Consider the following 15,325-nt stretch of genomic DNA (forward strand, 5'->3'; position numbering starts at 1 on the left):
CCCCAGGTCCCACGTTAGCCAGATGCACAAGGGGGCGCACACGTCTGGAGTTCGTTTGCAGAGGCTGGAAGCCCTGGCGCTCCCATTCTCTCTCTCCCTCTATCTGTCTTTCTCTCTGTGTCTGTCGCTCTCAAATTAAAAAAAATAAATAAATAAAGGCGTGCGCCACCATGACTGTTTAAAAAAAAAAAAAAAACTTTATATTTTATTCCTAAGGCTTCCCCCCCCTTTTCTTTTTCTTTAACATGTATGAGACTAAACATACCTGGCTGCTACATAGCAGTCAGGTATAGTTAAGAAACAACATTGTTTTGAGCAGGGGGAATAACAATACAATCCGTGTCATCTATATTATAGTTAAATCCTGCCTAAGCTTTTTCTTTCTTTCTTTCTTAATTAACTACCGCATTCCTGCCAGACTTGGTAAGCGTGACACAGTCTTAAGCACGTCTCTGGAACATGCAAGTTTTTGGCTCCTCAGATGCTCCTGGAGCTGTATGTAGCTACACAGGGGCGGATATGGTGGGAGGTCTACGTTTGGGGAGGATGAGAACCTTCTGCGGGCTCCTCCCTCTGTTACTCCAACTACAGCTAAGGATGAAAATGAAACTGACTGCAGGATCTAATTGCTTGATATTTCAGTATTAATTTAAACATTACCAGCAAAATACCTTTCCTGACCTTCCTGCTCACCTACTCACCACCCATCCCCTTGCCCTGTTTTATCTCACACTGATTTAAAGTTCTGAATTAATTTGCGTACTTCTTTCACTTGCCTTGTCCAGGAACACGAACTTCAGAAACCAGAGCAGCATCTGCCTTGCCCTTGCTGTTTCCCAGCATGCAGGAGGGTATCTGACACACTCCTACATACTTATTGAGGGACTTTTAGGCATTTCTAGGTAAACATCTCTGTGAAGATGTTCATGTGTTTGGATTGCTCTATATTACCCTTTTTCAGTTTCTCTTATTTTGTGTTTTGCTTCAGAAGCTCCAAAGGGCTCCAGATGATACCTGCTTCTTCCAGCAGACCACTTCCTAGGAACTCTTGCCTCACATAGAATGTCCATAAAACAACATCCTTGCTCAAGGAAGCCTTCCTTCAAGAAAGATAGTAAATGGAGCTGGGAGTGGTGGCCCACGCCTTTAATCCCAGCACTCGGGAGGCAGAGGTAGGAGGATCACCGTCAGTTCGAGGCCACCCTGAGACTACATAGTTGATTCCAGGTCAGCCTGGGCTAGAATGAGACCCTACCTCCAAAAACAAAACAAAACAAAAAATAAAATAAAATAAGAAAGAAAGAAAAGAAAAGAAAGATAGTAAATGGGGTCTCGGGCTCAGTGGACAAAGTAAGTGCTCACCACTCAAGTCTGAGTAGGTTAATTGAATCCTGAGACCCCCAAGTAAAAGGCCAAAAGTCACAGTGGGCTTCTATTATCCCAGAATTCTAATGGAGAGATGGGAGGCTGAAATAGGAAACTTTTCCAGAAGCTGTCAGCAAGCACATTAAAAGGAACAAAAAGGGGGGCTAGTAGAAAGATGGCTTAATAGTTAAGGTGATTACCTGTGAAGCCGAAAGACCCAGGTTTGATTCCTCAGTACCTACATGAGCCAGATGCACAAAGTGGTGCATGCATCTGGAGTTTGTTGGCAGTGGCTTGAAACCCTGGTGTGCCTATTTTCTCTACCTGTCTCTTTCTCCCCCTCTTTCTCTCAAATAAATAAAGCAGAAAAAAAAAAAAAAAAAGAACAACATAGCCAGGTATGGTGGCGCATATCTTTAATCCCACACTTTGGAGGCAGAGGTAAGAGGATCCCTGTGAGTTCAAGGCCACGCTGAGACTACTTATTGAATACCAAGTCAGCCTGAGCTAGAGTGAGACCCTGCCTTGAAAAATAAAAATAAAGAATAACAGCAGAGCAAGAGAAACCTAGACTGGTGAGGACTGACCCAAAAGTTTTCCTCTGACCTCCACATGTGCATCATGGTACATGTGTGCCCACACTTTAAAATATTTCACATGTATGCACAGCAGAGTCTTGCCACTACAAATGAACACTAGGCACATACTTCAGTTTGCATCTGGAATTTTTCATGAGTGCTGGAGAACTGAACCCAGGGCCAGCAGCATTTGCAAGTGTCTTTAGCTGTTGAGTCATCTCCTTAGCCCCAGTTTTAAACTTTTTTATGCCAGATCACAGCTGAAACTTTTTTTGTGTGTGTGTGTGTGGTTTTTCGTGGTAGAGTCTCACTCTAGCTCAAGCTGACCTGAAATTCACTATGTAGTCTCAGGTTGGCCTCAAACTCCGGGGATCCTCCTCCAGAGTGCTGGGATTAAAGGCATGTACCACCACGCCCAGCAAATAGCACACATTTTCCAGACAGCCAAAAGCAGAGATTCTTTCCACACATAATAGAGCTGGGATTGATTGTCAAATAGATTTCCTGAATGAAACTTTTTTCCTTTGTAAATATTTAGTTGGAACCTAAAATATTAATATTCTCCCACATTAATTTATCTTTAAGGAGAAACCAAATTGCCAGAACCCCACAGCCTTTTCAGTAATCATCAACAATCAGGTGACTTTCACAGTTTCTTGCTGCCATAACTTGTGCCTCAGCCAGGGCAGTGCCACTTCAGGTACCAGATGAGCTCTGACCTGGCTATTGCAGAAGGTAAACTGGCCCCAGGCTGCTTCTGCAGAATCTCTTCCTCGGTCTTCCTTGAACATTAACAGCTCACAACGCCACCTGTGGCAGGATGGTGTTAATGCTTTATTGTTGAGTGCCCCCGCTCCAAACCCTCCTTCACCATCCCTGCTATTCTCTTGACCCCTTTGAAATTTACTCTGTGATGGAAAAGGGTAAAGTCCAAGAAATGCCAAGAAGCCAGGTACATCCCTGGTCCCTTGAAGAGAGTTAGAGGTTAGGGGTGGGGATGCTTGAGACCCGGAGATGAAAGTAAATTCCAGTGCCTGGTGGAGCTCCTTCCGGCACGGAAGGCCCTCCATTCACCTGGCAATTCTAGACCTAGACCTATGTGGCTAGCCAGACAACCGTGCTTGCAAGTGTGGAGAACACTGCCATCTGGCTGGGCTGAGGGCAAAGTCACCATTTGCAACTCTGCCATGCCTCCCTGAATGATCCCTTGAAAAGAGCTACTGCTGTTTCCTGCGTGTTGCCATTGGCTTATTCCTTTCCCAGGACCTACTTCTTTCCTCCTCAGCTCTCTTCTGTAGCTCTCCAGCCCTTTTGTTTTTATTTTTTTGTTGTTGTTGTTCACTTTTATTTATTTATTTATTTGAGAATGACACAGAGAGAAAGAGGCAGAAAGAGAGAGAGGGAGAGGGAGAGAGAGAGAATGGGCGTGCCAGGGCTTCCAGCCACTGCAAACTCCAGATGCGTGCGCCCCCTTGTGCATCTAGCTAACGTGGGTCTGAGGAATTGAGCCTTGAACGGGGATCCTTAGGCTTCACAGGCAAGAACTTAATGGCTAAGTCATCTCTCCAGCCCCCTTTTGTTTTTAATTTAAATGTGTTTGCAAGCGGAGAGAGAGAGGGAATGAATATGGGTACACCAGACCCTCTAGCTGCTGCAAACAAACTTCAGACACATGTGCCACTTTGTGCGTGGGAATGGAACCTGGACAGTCAGATTTGCAAGCATGCGCCTTAAGCACTCAGCACTCTCTCCAGTCCTTTTATTTTATTTTATTTTTAATTTTTTTGGTTTTTCAAGGTAGGGTCTCGCTCTAGCCCAGGCTGACCTGGAATTCACTATGGAGTCTCAGGGTGGCCTCGAACTCAGTGATCCTCCTACCTCTGCCTCCCAAATGCTGGGATTAAAGACACACACCACTACGCCCAGCTTTCCAGCCTTTTGTTCTAGGAGCATCTATAGACTATAGGCTCTTGCTTTAAGTATCCTCACGGTCTCCCAGTCTGCTTAGAAAGCTGTGGCTGCAGTATGAACACTGGTGTGATGTAGCTGTACGACCTCACGGGGTGCCTTGTGTGGTGATTTGAATTTGCAGTTGGCAACTAGCAGGTTCCTATTTATTCTTGTATCTGCTTTGTTTCTATTTTGATTCTAGTAATCCAAATTGCAGTTTGGTGTTTCCACGGAAACAATTCAGTGATTGTTTGACTTGCCAAGATGAACTGCGGGGGAGAGAACTGAATGACGTAAAACATTTTAAAATTTCTCAGACATGACCAAGGTCAATTATGTATCATGACTGCTTTGGACCCAGTTCCCTGCACATCTGAGTTTATTAATTTTATTAAATTCTTGGTTCTATACTTCTGAAGGACAATCCCCCATGTTCTGCCCTGAGCAGGAAGGTTTCAGGGACACCTCTGGGAACCAGGATGGAAGGAAGAGTAGATGTCAGCAAGCAGTGAAGTGGTCTCCATGTGCCCACTCTTACTAATCTGGGACTGGCATGCCAGAGACTCAGGGCTCACCTGCTTTGCTGAACAGCTGTTTCTTGTGAGGAAAAAAAAATCCTCCATTTGATTCCATTTAGAGATTCCGTGTTTGGTAAATCTGAATTTCCATATAAAGCCTTTACTAAAATAAAACCAAGATATATGGCCAGGAAGAGCCTGGACTCTCCTTTCTAGTCTATCTCGTCCATGTTTTAGTCCCCTATTTTCAAGGGCCAGGCAAAATCCACCCCTGTCATTCAGTCCTCCAGAGTTCCATCTGAAATCCCAATAACCACTTCCTCTGCAAAGCTCTGCCTGAGGAGGGCCTGAACTTTGTCCAGTGAAATGAACCCAGAGGTGGCTTTTTGAGACCTAAGGGACCCTTTGTGGACCCTCAGGGAAGCGGAACCCCGTTGTCAAGTTGGGTCTTATGATGATATCCTCTGTAGCTCCTGGAATTCATCCACCCTAGTCCCAGAAATGGTGACAGTCGAAGATGGGCAAGTATTTAGTGGTGATTGTCCTTGGCTACTTGATGGAGAGGAGGATTTAAAACAAAGAGAGCCAGATATGGTGGTACATGCCTTTAATTCCAGTACTTAGAAGGAAGAGGTTAGGAGGATTGCTATGAGTTGCAGCCCAGACTGGGACTACAGAGTGAGTTCTGGGTCAGGCTGGCCTAGAGAGTGACCCTACTGTGAAAAAAACAAACAAACAAACAAAAATCCTATTTTTATTTATTTATTTATTTTTTGTTTGTTGTTGTTTTGTTTTTCAAGGTAGGGTCTCACTGTAGCCCAGGCTGACCTGGAATTCACTATGTAGTCTCAGGGTGGCCTAGAGCCTCACAGCAATCCTCCTACCTCTGCCTCCTGGCTACTGGGATTAAAGGTGTGTGCCACCATGCCAGGCCACAAAAAAAATTGTTTTAAATCAGTTTTAGGGTTGGTTGTGCATTTCAGTGGTAGGCTATTTGCCTAGCATGTGTGAGGTTCTGAGCTAGATCCTCAACATCACTACCTCCATACAAGTTATTTTAAATTTTTAAAAATATTTAATTTGATTTGAGAGAGAGAGGCAGGTAGAGACAAGAGAGAGAATGGGCACGCCAGGGTCTCCAGCCACTGCAAGTGAACTCCAGACGTAGTGTTACCTTGTGCATCTGGCTTATATGGGTCCTGTGGAGTCAAACCAAGGTCCTTTGGCTTTGCAGGCAAATACCCTAACCACTAAACAATTTCTCCAGCCCTAATTTTTTGTTATTGGTTTTTTGAGGAAAACTCTCACTCTAGCTCAGGCTGACCTGGAATTCACTATGTAGTCTCAGGGTGGCCTTGAACTCATGCTGATCCTCTTACTTCTGCCTCCTGAGTGCTGGAATTAAAGGCATGTACCACCACGCCCTGCTTTTTTATTTATTTATTTATTTATTTATTTATTTATTTATTTATTTATTTATTTTTGAGGTAGGCTCTTGCTCTAGCCCAGGCTGATCTGAAATTTACTATGTGTGGCCTTGAACTCATGGCCATCCTCCTAACTTTGCCTCCTGAGTGCTAGGATTGAAGATGTGCATCACCACACCCAGCTTAATTTTTTTGTTGTTTGTTTTTATTTATTTGAGAGAGAAAGAGGCAGATAGATAGAAAATGGGCATGCCAGGATCTCCAGCCACTGCAAATGAAGTCCAGATGCATGCACCACCTGTGCATCTGGCTTAGTTGGGTCCTGGGGAATTGAGCCTTGAACCAGGATCCTCAGGCTTCACAGGCAAGTGCTTAACCACTAAGCCATCTCTCCAGCCCCTAATTTTTTTTTAACAGAAGTGATATACAGACTATAATTACCCTTGTCATTTTCCTTGATTTTTTTCTCAAATTTTCAAAAATTTGGGATTTATTGCATTTAGTGAATACATTTTAAATTTTGAAAAAAAAAATAGATTTATAGAAAAATTGCAAAGACAGCTGATATTCTTCACCCAGATTTTCCAGTATTAACATATAACTATAACATATTTATCAAACTAGGAAACTGATATCAATACATTTAACATCACCCTTTATTTGGATTTTGCTAGTTTTTTCATTAATGTTCTCTTGATTTTCTAGAATGCAGCCTAGGACTTACATACTTGTTTAGTCATTGTTTGTTCTTAGTCCCTAGTGGCAAGAAGTTTTGAAGCCTTGGTTTTCTTGTGATCTTGACACCTTAAGGTTCTGACCAGAGACCCCATAGAATGTATTCTAGTCTGGGTTTGTCAGACATTTGCCTCACGGTCATGGTTATAGAATAAGAATATGGATTTTAGTAATACCACAGAGTGATTTTATTTTATTTTTCTCCCCTATCCTGCTCCACAATAGCCTAAAATCTATGTAGCCAAGGCTGATCTTGAACTCCTAATCCTCTTGACTCACTTTTTTTTTTTTTTTCGAGGTAGGGTCTCACTCTAGCCCAGGCTGACCTGGAGTTCACTATGGAGTCTCAGGGTGGCCTCGAACTCACAACGATCCTCCTACCTCTGCCTCCCAAGTGCTGGGATTAAAGGCATGTGCTTTTGACTCACATTTTTCAAGTTCAAAAATTAGAGGCATTTGCCACCACACTGAACTCTTGAGACTGGACCTCACCAAGACTAGCTTCTAATTCCCCACCCTCCTGCCTCAGCTTCCAGAGTGAATATTGCAGATATGCATCACACCTGTCTTTGAAGCATCCTTCTTACTGCACCTTGTCAGGGTATATAACATATACATGACATCACTGGTGATGTTATTTTTTTTTTTTGTTTTTCAAGGTAGGGTTCCACTCTAGTCCAGGCTGACCTGAAATTCACTAAGTAGTCTCAGGGTGGTCTCAAACTCACGGTGATCCTCCTACCTCTGCCTCCCAAGTACTGGGATTAAAGGCATGCACCACCACGCCCGGCTAATTTTTTAAAGATACTTTTATTTATTTGCAAGTAGTGGCCGGGGGATGGGGGAAGTATGGGAGATACCAGGGCTTTTTGCCACTGCAAACTCCAGATGCTTGAGTCACTTTGTGCATCTGGCTTTACATGGGGAATTGAACCTGGGCCATCAGGCTTTGCAAGCAAGCACCTTTAACTGCTGAGCTAGCTCCTTAGCCTCTGGTGATGTTAATTTTAATTACTTGCCTAAGGTTATCTGTGCAGGTTTCTCCATTGTAAGTTTATCAGACTGTTTTTCTTCAAGGTAGGGTCTCACTGTAGTTCAGGCTGATCTGGAGTTCACCATGTAGTCCCAAGCTGCTCTCAAATTCATGCAGAGCCTCCTCCTACCTCTGTCTCCTGAGTGCTTTTAAATTTATGAATTTTTTTCTGTCTTTAATGTTTGGATATGTTTTTTTTTTTTTTTTTTTTTTTTTTTTTTTCCTGAGGTAGGGTGGTGCTCTAGCCCAGGCTGACATGAATTCACTATGTAGTCTCAGGTGACCTCAAACTCACATAATCCTATCTCTGCCTCCCAAGTGCTGGGATTAAAGACATGCACCATCACGCCCTGCTCTCATTGTTTTATGTACGTATATAATTTATTTGTTTATTTGAGAGTCAGCAGAGAGAAAGAGAGAATGGACACTCCATGGCCTCCAGCCACTGCAAACGAACCCCAGGCACATGTCCTCTTGTACATCTGGCTTATGTGGGTCCTGGGGAATCAAACTAGGGTCCTTAGGCTTCACAGGCAAATGCCAAAACCACTAAGCCATCATTTTCCCAGCCTTTTTTTTTTTTTTTTTTTCCGAGGTAGGGTTTCACTCTAGTCCAGGCTGACCTGGAATTAACTATGTAGTCTCAGGGTGGCCTCGAACTCTCAGTGATCCTCCTACCTCTAAAGGCATGTGCCACTATACCCGGCTTCATTCTTTTTTTAATATTTTATTTTTATGCATTTATTTGAGAGAAAGAGAATGGGCACACCAGCCCCTCCATCCACTAGAAATAAGCTTCAGATGCATGTGCCACCTTGTGCATCTGGCTTTTGTGTGTCCTAGGTAATTGAAGAACCTGGATCCTTTAGCTTTGCAGGTATATGCCTTAACTGCTAACCCATCTCTGCAGCCCATGATCTATTCTTTTTTTAAAGTTATAAATTATTATACCTGTAATCTTGGTCCTATGTGGAGCATAGACTGGATGGGGCTCACTGGTCACCTAGTCTGACTGAACATGGCAACTCCAGGTTCAATGAGAGACTCCATCTCAAGGAAACTAGAAGAGCTATAAAAGGACACCCAATGTTCTCTTCTAGCCTCTGCACATGTGCACCCAGGGTGCTAGTTCTATACACATGTGAGCATACATGACACACCACACCACATATACCATACACATGTGCCCCCCCACCAAAAAAGGACCTGGTCCTTTATTTTCTGTCCTTTCTTTTCTTGGGCAGGGACATTGCCATGGAACCACCCATGGCTACCACATCTATGGCTGGTGGACGAGGTTCAGGTATAAGTGGATGGGCAAACCTCTACTTCCCATTCCCTTCCCTCCCTTCAGCTGGGGCCCAGATGGCTGTGGGGGTGTTATGGTAAGGGGCCTCATGGAAACGTCCTGTCAGGAGGAGGCCAGGGATCCTGATTCAAGCAGCAGCTGGCTCAAGCAGACCTCTATACAGGCCTTTGAGCTAGGCTGAATAGGCATGGAGGAACTGAGGGGAAGCAAAGCTGTATGAGGAGAGGATGGAACACATCTAGGGAATAAGGAACCCTTTGTATACAGTGTGAGAAGAGGACCCAAGCCAAGCTTCCGTGTGATCCTTGTTCTGAGTAGATTGAGCTGATCTGGCATGGGGTAGCCCCCCCACCCCCAGGCAGGAGGTACTCAAAGCCCAACTTTTTGTGGTTCCCATACATTTTCTTTTTTTACTTTTTTTAACTTTTTTTTTTTCAAGGTAGGGTCTCACTCCAGGCTGACCTGGAATTCATTATGTAGTCTCAGGCTGGCCTTGAACTCACAGTGATCCTCTTACCTCTGCCTCCCAAGTGCTAGGATTAAAAGCGTGCACCACCCATGCCCAGCTAAAATAAATTTTTAAAAAATTTATTACTGGGGGAGGCAGAGAATGAGTATGCCAGACCCTCCAGCCATTGCAAACAAACTCTAGATGCATGTGCCACCTTGTGCATCTATCTGGCTTATGTGGGTACTAGGGAATCAAACCTGGCTCCTTAGGCTTCTTAAGCAAGTGCCTTAGCCACTAAGCCCATTTTCTTTCCTTTTTAATATTTTATTTATTTATTTGCAACTAGAGAAAGAATGAGAGAGAGAGGGAATTGGAACACTAGGGCCTCTTACCACTGCAAACTTTACTTGAATGCTAGGGAACTGAACCCGGTGCTACCAGGCTTTACAAGCAGGTGTCACGTCTCCAGTCCTCCCACACATTTTCATGGGCCCATGTAAAAGCTTACTAAGCCAGCTGTGGTGGCACATATCTTTAATCCCAGCACTTGACAGGCAGAGGTAGGGGGATTGTTGTGAATTAGAGGCCACCCTGAGACTACATAGTAAATTTCAGGCCAGCCTGTGATAGAGCAAGACACTACCTTGAAAAAGAAAACAAGTACTAAGAAAGGCAGCAAAGGCACAACTAATAACCCTACTTTGGGTGTAGTGTGTACTGAACATCATCATCAACAACAAAACACTTTTTAAAATATCAAGTAAAAAAATCCTTATATTAAACATTTCAAAGTAACAGAATATAAAAACTGGGCTCTCAAAATGAGATATATAGTTGAAATTAAAAAGGATGTGGTAATTTAGCTTCTGGCATCTCTGTGGCTGCTTCTACACAGGCTGCTTGATGGAAGCCTCCTGCTTTAAAGAATCCAAGACAAAATCAACTTTCCTTACTCAATTTGGTATTTAAAAGAGGTCATCAAGTTGTAGTCTTCTTCCAAGTCCAGAACAGTCTCAACAATATTCTGATCATCAAAGGCCTGCTTGAGGCTGCCAGGGTCAATGTCTAGAGCCTTGTGAGGGCTCTCATCCACAAGCAGGGCCCAGGCTTCCTCCTTGAAGGGTGAATCTTGGCAGGGACCACACGCTTGGTTCAATTCATTTTCAAATTCTAGCTTTCCTGCCAGTTCTTCAATAGTTCGGATGCTTGTATGGTCTTAAAGATAAGAACATTCCACTTTACAAATCCAATCACAGGTTTCTAAAGAATTCAGGTATAAGACAGAAAAACCTGCAAAACTGGGGCTGGAGAGATGGCCTAGCAGTTAAGGCATTTGCCTGGGAATCTTAAGGACCCAGGGTTTAATTCCCCAGTATCCACATAAGCCAGCTGCACAAGGGGGCACAAGTGTCTGGAGTTCATTTGCAATGGCTACAGGCCCTGGTGCACCTTTTCTCTCTCTCTCTCTCAAAAAAGAATTAAAAAAAAAAATTTAACTCCACAAAACTGATACAGAACTCTTCTGTAGTAGATATGAAGCTCTGGGCCCAGTCCTTAGCACCACCAGCAAATAAGCAAGCAAGCACAACACCATAAAAGGGTAGCCATTCTCCTGGGACTGTGCAGGGCTGGAATTGCTGCCATGGAACAGACAGGCTACTACAGTAAACGCCAAAGTAAGGTAGCCTGTGTGCTGTCCTTTCAGGGTACTTATCCAGCCCCAGCTTATCTGTCCATTTCCCAGGAATGGGATTCTTTCGGACTCCAGGCCTGTGGGGAAAGCCCATCCTCCCTAAGAGGGAACAGCTTCACTCTCTACTTACCAATCATATCAAGCAGATCCTTTGTGACCTCTTGGCTAGAACTGCTGAGTGGCATGTTTGAATCAACCTTTAACTCTCTTGCCATCTCTCTCCTGCAGTCTCCAAATGGGGGTGGGTGGCAGGGAAGAGGTAAGGAATTAGGTTCTCTTTCAAGAAAATTAAGAACTCACAATCATTTAAGTGGACTATAAATTGTCATCTATGCTGTAAGAATAATTAGAAACTGCTAAATCAGTGAAGAAACTGACAGATTATCATCATAAGGCCCCTATCATACGCTGCATTTATGCTGATGAGAGCAGCATGTATACTTGGGCAGTTAAATGGCTTCTCTAGACCTCACTTTGGGACAACCAGGATGGCAGACATTGTAGCTGCATCACATACTCGTGCTTGTGTGGATGAGGTGTTTTGAGACTATGATGCCTAGGGGAGCTAACCAGGTGCTAGTTATTATTTTTATTTACTTATGAGAGAGAGAGAATGGGTGCACCAGGGCCTCCAGCCACTGCAAATGATCTCCAGATGTGTGCACCACCATCTGGCTTACATGGGACCTGGAGAACCAAACCTGGGTCCTCAGGCTTTGCAAGCAAGTGCCTTAACTGCTAAGCCATCTGTCCAGCCCCAGGTTTTAGGACAGGGGAGGGGAATAGAGGTAAAAATAAAGCCAAAAAGGTAGGACCCAGTAGTGGACTTAGCCTCTCCCCAGTGGGGCAAATGAGGGCATCAAAGGCCCAGTGACCAGGTTCAAACATAGAAGGGAAAAATGGAATTAAGATTTTTGTTTTCACAGCATGAACTTTTTTTTTTTTTTTTGCTGTTGTTGCTATCAAGGTAGGTTTCACTCTAGTCCAGACTTACCTGAAACTCACTCTGTAGTTCCAGGCTATCCTCAAACTCATAGCAATCCTCCTATCTCTACCTCCTGAGTGCTGGGATAAAAGGAGTGTGCCATCATGCCAGTCAAAGTTTTGTTGTTGTTGTTTTTGGAGGTAGGGTCTCACTCTAGCTCAGGCTGACCTGGAACTCACTGTGTAGTCTCAGACTGGCCTTGAACTACTTCTGCCTCCTATGTGCTGGGATTAAAGGCATGTGCTACCATACCGGCTCAAAGTTGTTTTTTTTTTTTTTTATTTTTATTTTTTTTATTTGAGAGTGACAGACACAGAGAGACAGACAGAAGGAGAGAGAGAGAATGGGCACGCCAGGGCTTCCAGCCTCTGCAAACGAACTCCAGACGCGTGCGCCCCCTTGTGCATCTGGCTAACGTGGGACCTGGGGAACCAAGCCTCGAACTGGGGTCCTTAGGCTTCACAGGCAAGCACTTAACCACTAGGCCATCTCTCCAGCCCTCAAAGTTATTTTTAAAACAATCAGGTCACAGGCTGGAGAGATGGCTCAGTGGTAAAGATGCTTGCTTGCAGACCTGGCACCTGGGTTCAATTCTCCAGCACCCTCGTAAAGCCAGATTAACAAAGTGACACATGTGTCTGTTTATATTGTCAAAAGATTCTCCCTCTGTGTCTCCCATTTTCAGTCTCAAATAAATAAATTAATAAACAAAAAACAATCAGAGCCCGGAGTGGTGGCGCACGCCTTTAATCCTAGCAATGGGAGGCAAAGGGAGGATTCATGAGTTCAAGGCCAACCTGACACTACATAGTGAATTCCAGGTCAGCCTGGGCTAGGGTGAAACCCTACTTCAAAAAAACAAACAAACAAAAAAATCACTAGTTCACTAGAGCCAAGCATAGGGAAGGAAGATTAAAGCAACTGGGCTACATGAGCCTCTGTCTAAATAAATAAAGCGAGCCAGATGTGGTAGCACACGCCTTTAATCCTTGTATTCAGGAGGCAGAGAGGTAGGAGAATCCATGAGAGTTGAGAGTTTGGGGCCACCCTGAGACTACATAGTGAATGCCAGGTTGGCCTGGACTAAACAGAGACCTTACCTGGGTAGGTTGTGGGGGAGGGGGAGGCTGGTGTGGTGGTACATGTCTTTAATCCCAGCACCTGGATTGGAATGAGTTCGAGGTCAACCTGAGACTACAGAGTGATTCCAGGTCAGTCTGAGCTACAGTAAGACTCTACCACCAAAAAAAAAAAAAAAAAAGCCAGTTGTGGTGGTACACCCCAGTAGGATATTGCTGAAGAGACAGAAGTAAGCAGATCAGGAGTTCAAGGCCAGCCTGGGCTACATATTTTAAGTCACATGCACGTGGTGGCATATGAACCTGGAGTTCATTTGCAGTGGCTAGAGGCCCTGGTTTCATTCTCTCTACCCCTAATAAATAATAAAAAACAATAGCTGGGCATGTTGGCCCACACCTTTAATCCCAGTACTCGGGAGGCAGAGGTAGGAGGACTGCTGTGAGTTCTAGGCCACCCTAAGACTACATAGTGAATTCCAGGTCAGCCTAGGTTAGAGCAAGACCCTACCTCGAAAAACAAAATAATAATCATAATAAACTAAAATCACATTATTTAACTCACTACTTTTGGGTACTACAAAATAGTTTCCACGATGGGCTGGAGAGATGGCTTAGCGGTTAAGTGCTTGTCTGTGAAGCCTAAGGACCTCGGTTCAAGGCTCGATTCCCCAGGACCCACGTAAGCCAGATGCACAAGAGGTCACATGCATGTGGAGTTCGTTTGCAGGGGTTCTTTCTGCCTGTTTCTCTCTGTGTCATTCTCAAATAAATAAACAACAAAAAAAAAGTTTCCATGGTTGATTTTGATATCCAGGCCTTCAACCCAAACACATACACAAAATATAACTTTTCTGAGCCAGATTCTGCAAAACTTGTGAACTACCCCAATAGTCTTACAGCTTCTAAAAAGAGGCAAGTGCAATTATGAATCAAATTTGGGATCTTCAACTCTGAAACCGAGAATCTTGGGCTGGAGAGATGGTTTAGCAGTTAAGGCACATACTTGTGAAGCCTAAGGACCCAGGTTCAATTCTCCAGTTACAACGTAAGCCAGATGCACAAGGTAGAACATATGTCTGGAGTTCGTCTGCAGTGGCTAGAGACTGTGGTGTGCCCATTCTCTGTGTGTCACAAATAAGTAAAAATAAAGTCGGGCGTGGTGGCGCACGCCTTTAATCCCAGCACTCGGGAGGCAGAGGTAGGAGGATTGCTGTGAGTTCGAGGCCACCCTGAGACTCCATAGTGAATTTCAGGTCAGCCTGGGCTAGAGTGAGACTCTTCCTCGAAAAAAAACAAAAAATAAAAATAATTTTTTAAAGACTGCTTAATTGTAGATATTAAACTATCCAATTAGAATCACCTTAAGCTTTCTTTTCTCCAGTTTTCTCCATCTCCCGCAGTTCTCCAAAACTGCCTTTCACGTGCCAAAATGGAAGACTGCATCAATATATTTTCTTTGCTGGCCAGAGGTTTTCTTTTGGGGTAGAAAGCATGTGGTTTTACATTAACTGGGACGTGGGGCGCAAAGGCAAGGTTCTCATTCTGGGGAGCGCAAGCACTAGCAGCAGAGGGGCAGGCTGGCAGCGGCCTTCTGCGGAGGAAGCTGTGCAGTGGCTGGGAAGAGAGCGGCGGGGCGTCCAGCCTTGGCTGGCCTGGGCACTCGTGGGAATGCCCGACTCCTTCAAGGGCACGGTCAATGGCTGCAGTCAGCTCCTTCCTGCATCTCCGTAGCTTTTCAGACATTTCTCCTGAAAGTGACCTGTCCTTTAATATGAAATAATGGGACACGCAGAGTAACCTGAGAATGGGACAGACATGAGACCCAGGTCTGGATGGGATGTCCCCAAGGCTTCATGGAGTCCGAAGACCCACATGCGCAGTGCTTTCCCCCTGTGTGTGGGCAGTGTCGCCTGCCATTCTCCATTATCGCCGGCCCTGTGGATCCTAGCGGGATCCCGCCCCGCCTCCCGAGGTTTCCCAGGCCCAGGGCCTTCTCTGCTGAGCCCCGCCCCTCCCCCAGGTCCCCACACTCTGAGGCCAGCCCAGGCTGCTGGGGGCCCCCAGGTGTCCTCACCCAGCAGTGGCGGCGCCACCACACCCAACGGTCACTGAGCACAACCTGGCGTCACGTGCCCGAGGTCGGACCCCAGCCCCGCGTACAGGGTTAAAGGTCAGGTAAGTGCCCTGGCCTCGGTTCCTTAC

The 15,325-nt window shown here is 44.9% G+C and overlaps 1 protein-coding gene and 1 non-coding gene across 2 annotated transcripts; both read right to left on the minus strand.

The window, feature by feature from the left end:
* Nucleotides 1-245: 245 nt before the first annotated feature.
* LOC123455670 lies at nt 246-370 on the minus strand. The gene has a single exon (XR_006634054.1). It is a non-coding gene; the product is annotated as a small nucleolar RNA SNORA63 (small nucleolar RNA).
* Nucleotides 371-10,315: 9,945 nt separating this feature from the next.
* On the minus strand, nt 10,316-14,875 carry C17H3orf62 (chromosome 17 C3orf62 homolog). The gene is made up of 3 exons (XM_004664230.3): nt 14,484-14,875; nt 11,190-11,281; nt 10,316-10,581 (listed from the first exon to the last, which is right to left on the minus strand). The coding sequence occupies exons 1-3, from the start codon at nt 14,864-14,866 to the stop codon at nt 10,316-10,318; spliced, it is 741 nt and encodes a 246-aa protein (XP_004664287.1). The 5' UTR covers nt 14,867-14,875.
* Between the last annotated feature and the right edge of the window lie 450 nt (nt 14,876-15,325).

Source organism: Jaculus jaculus, chromosome 17 (assembly GCF_020740685.1).
Source record: "Jaculus jaculus isolate mJacJac1 chromosome 17, mJacJac1.mat.Y.cur, whole genome shotgun sequence".
NCBI lineage: Eukaryota > Metazoa > Chordata > Mammalia > Rodentia > Dipodidae > Jaculus > Jaculus jaculus.

Excerpts from the sequence above, each read along its gene's own strand:
- C17H3orf62 (XM_004664230.3), bottom strand. The coding sequence starts at position 14,866 with ATGTCTGAAAAGCTACGGAGATGCAGGAAGGAGCTGACTGCAGCCATT. Across the intron at positions 11,282-14,483 it reads TGGAGAAAAGAAAGCTTAAG|GAGAGAGATGGCAAGAGAGT; the intron begins GTGATTCTAATT and ends TGGAGACTGCAG. Across the intron at positions 10,582-11,189 it reads GGATCTGCTTGATATGATTG|ACCATACAAGCATCCGAACT; the intron begins GTAAGTAGAGAG and ends CTTATCTTTAAG.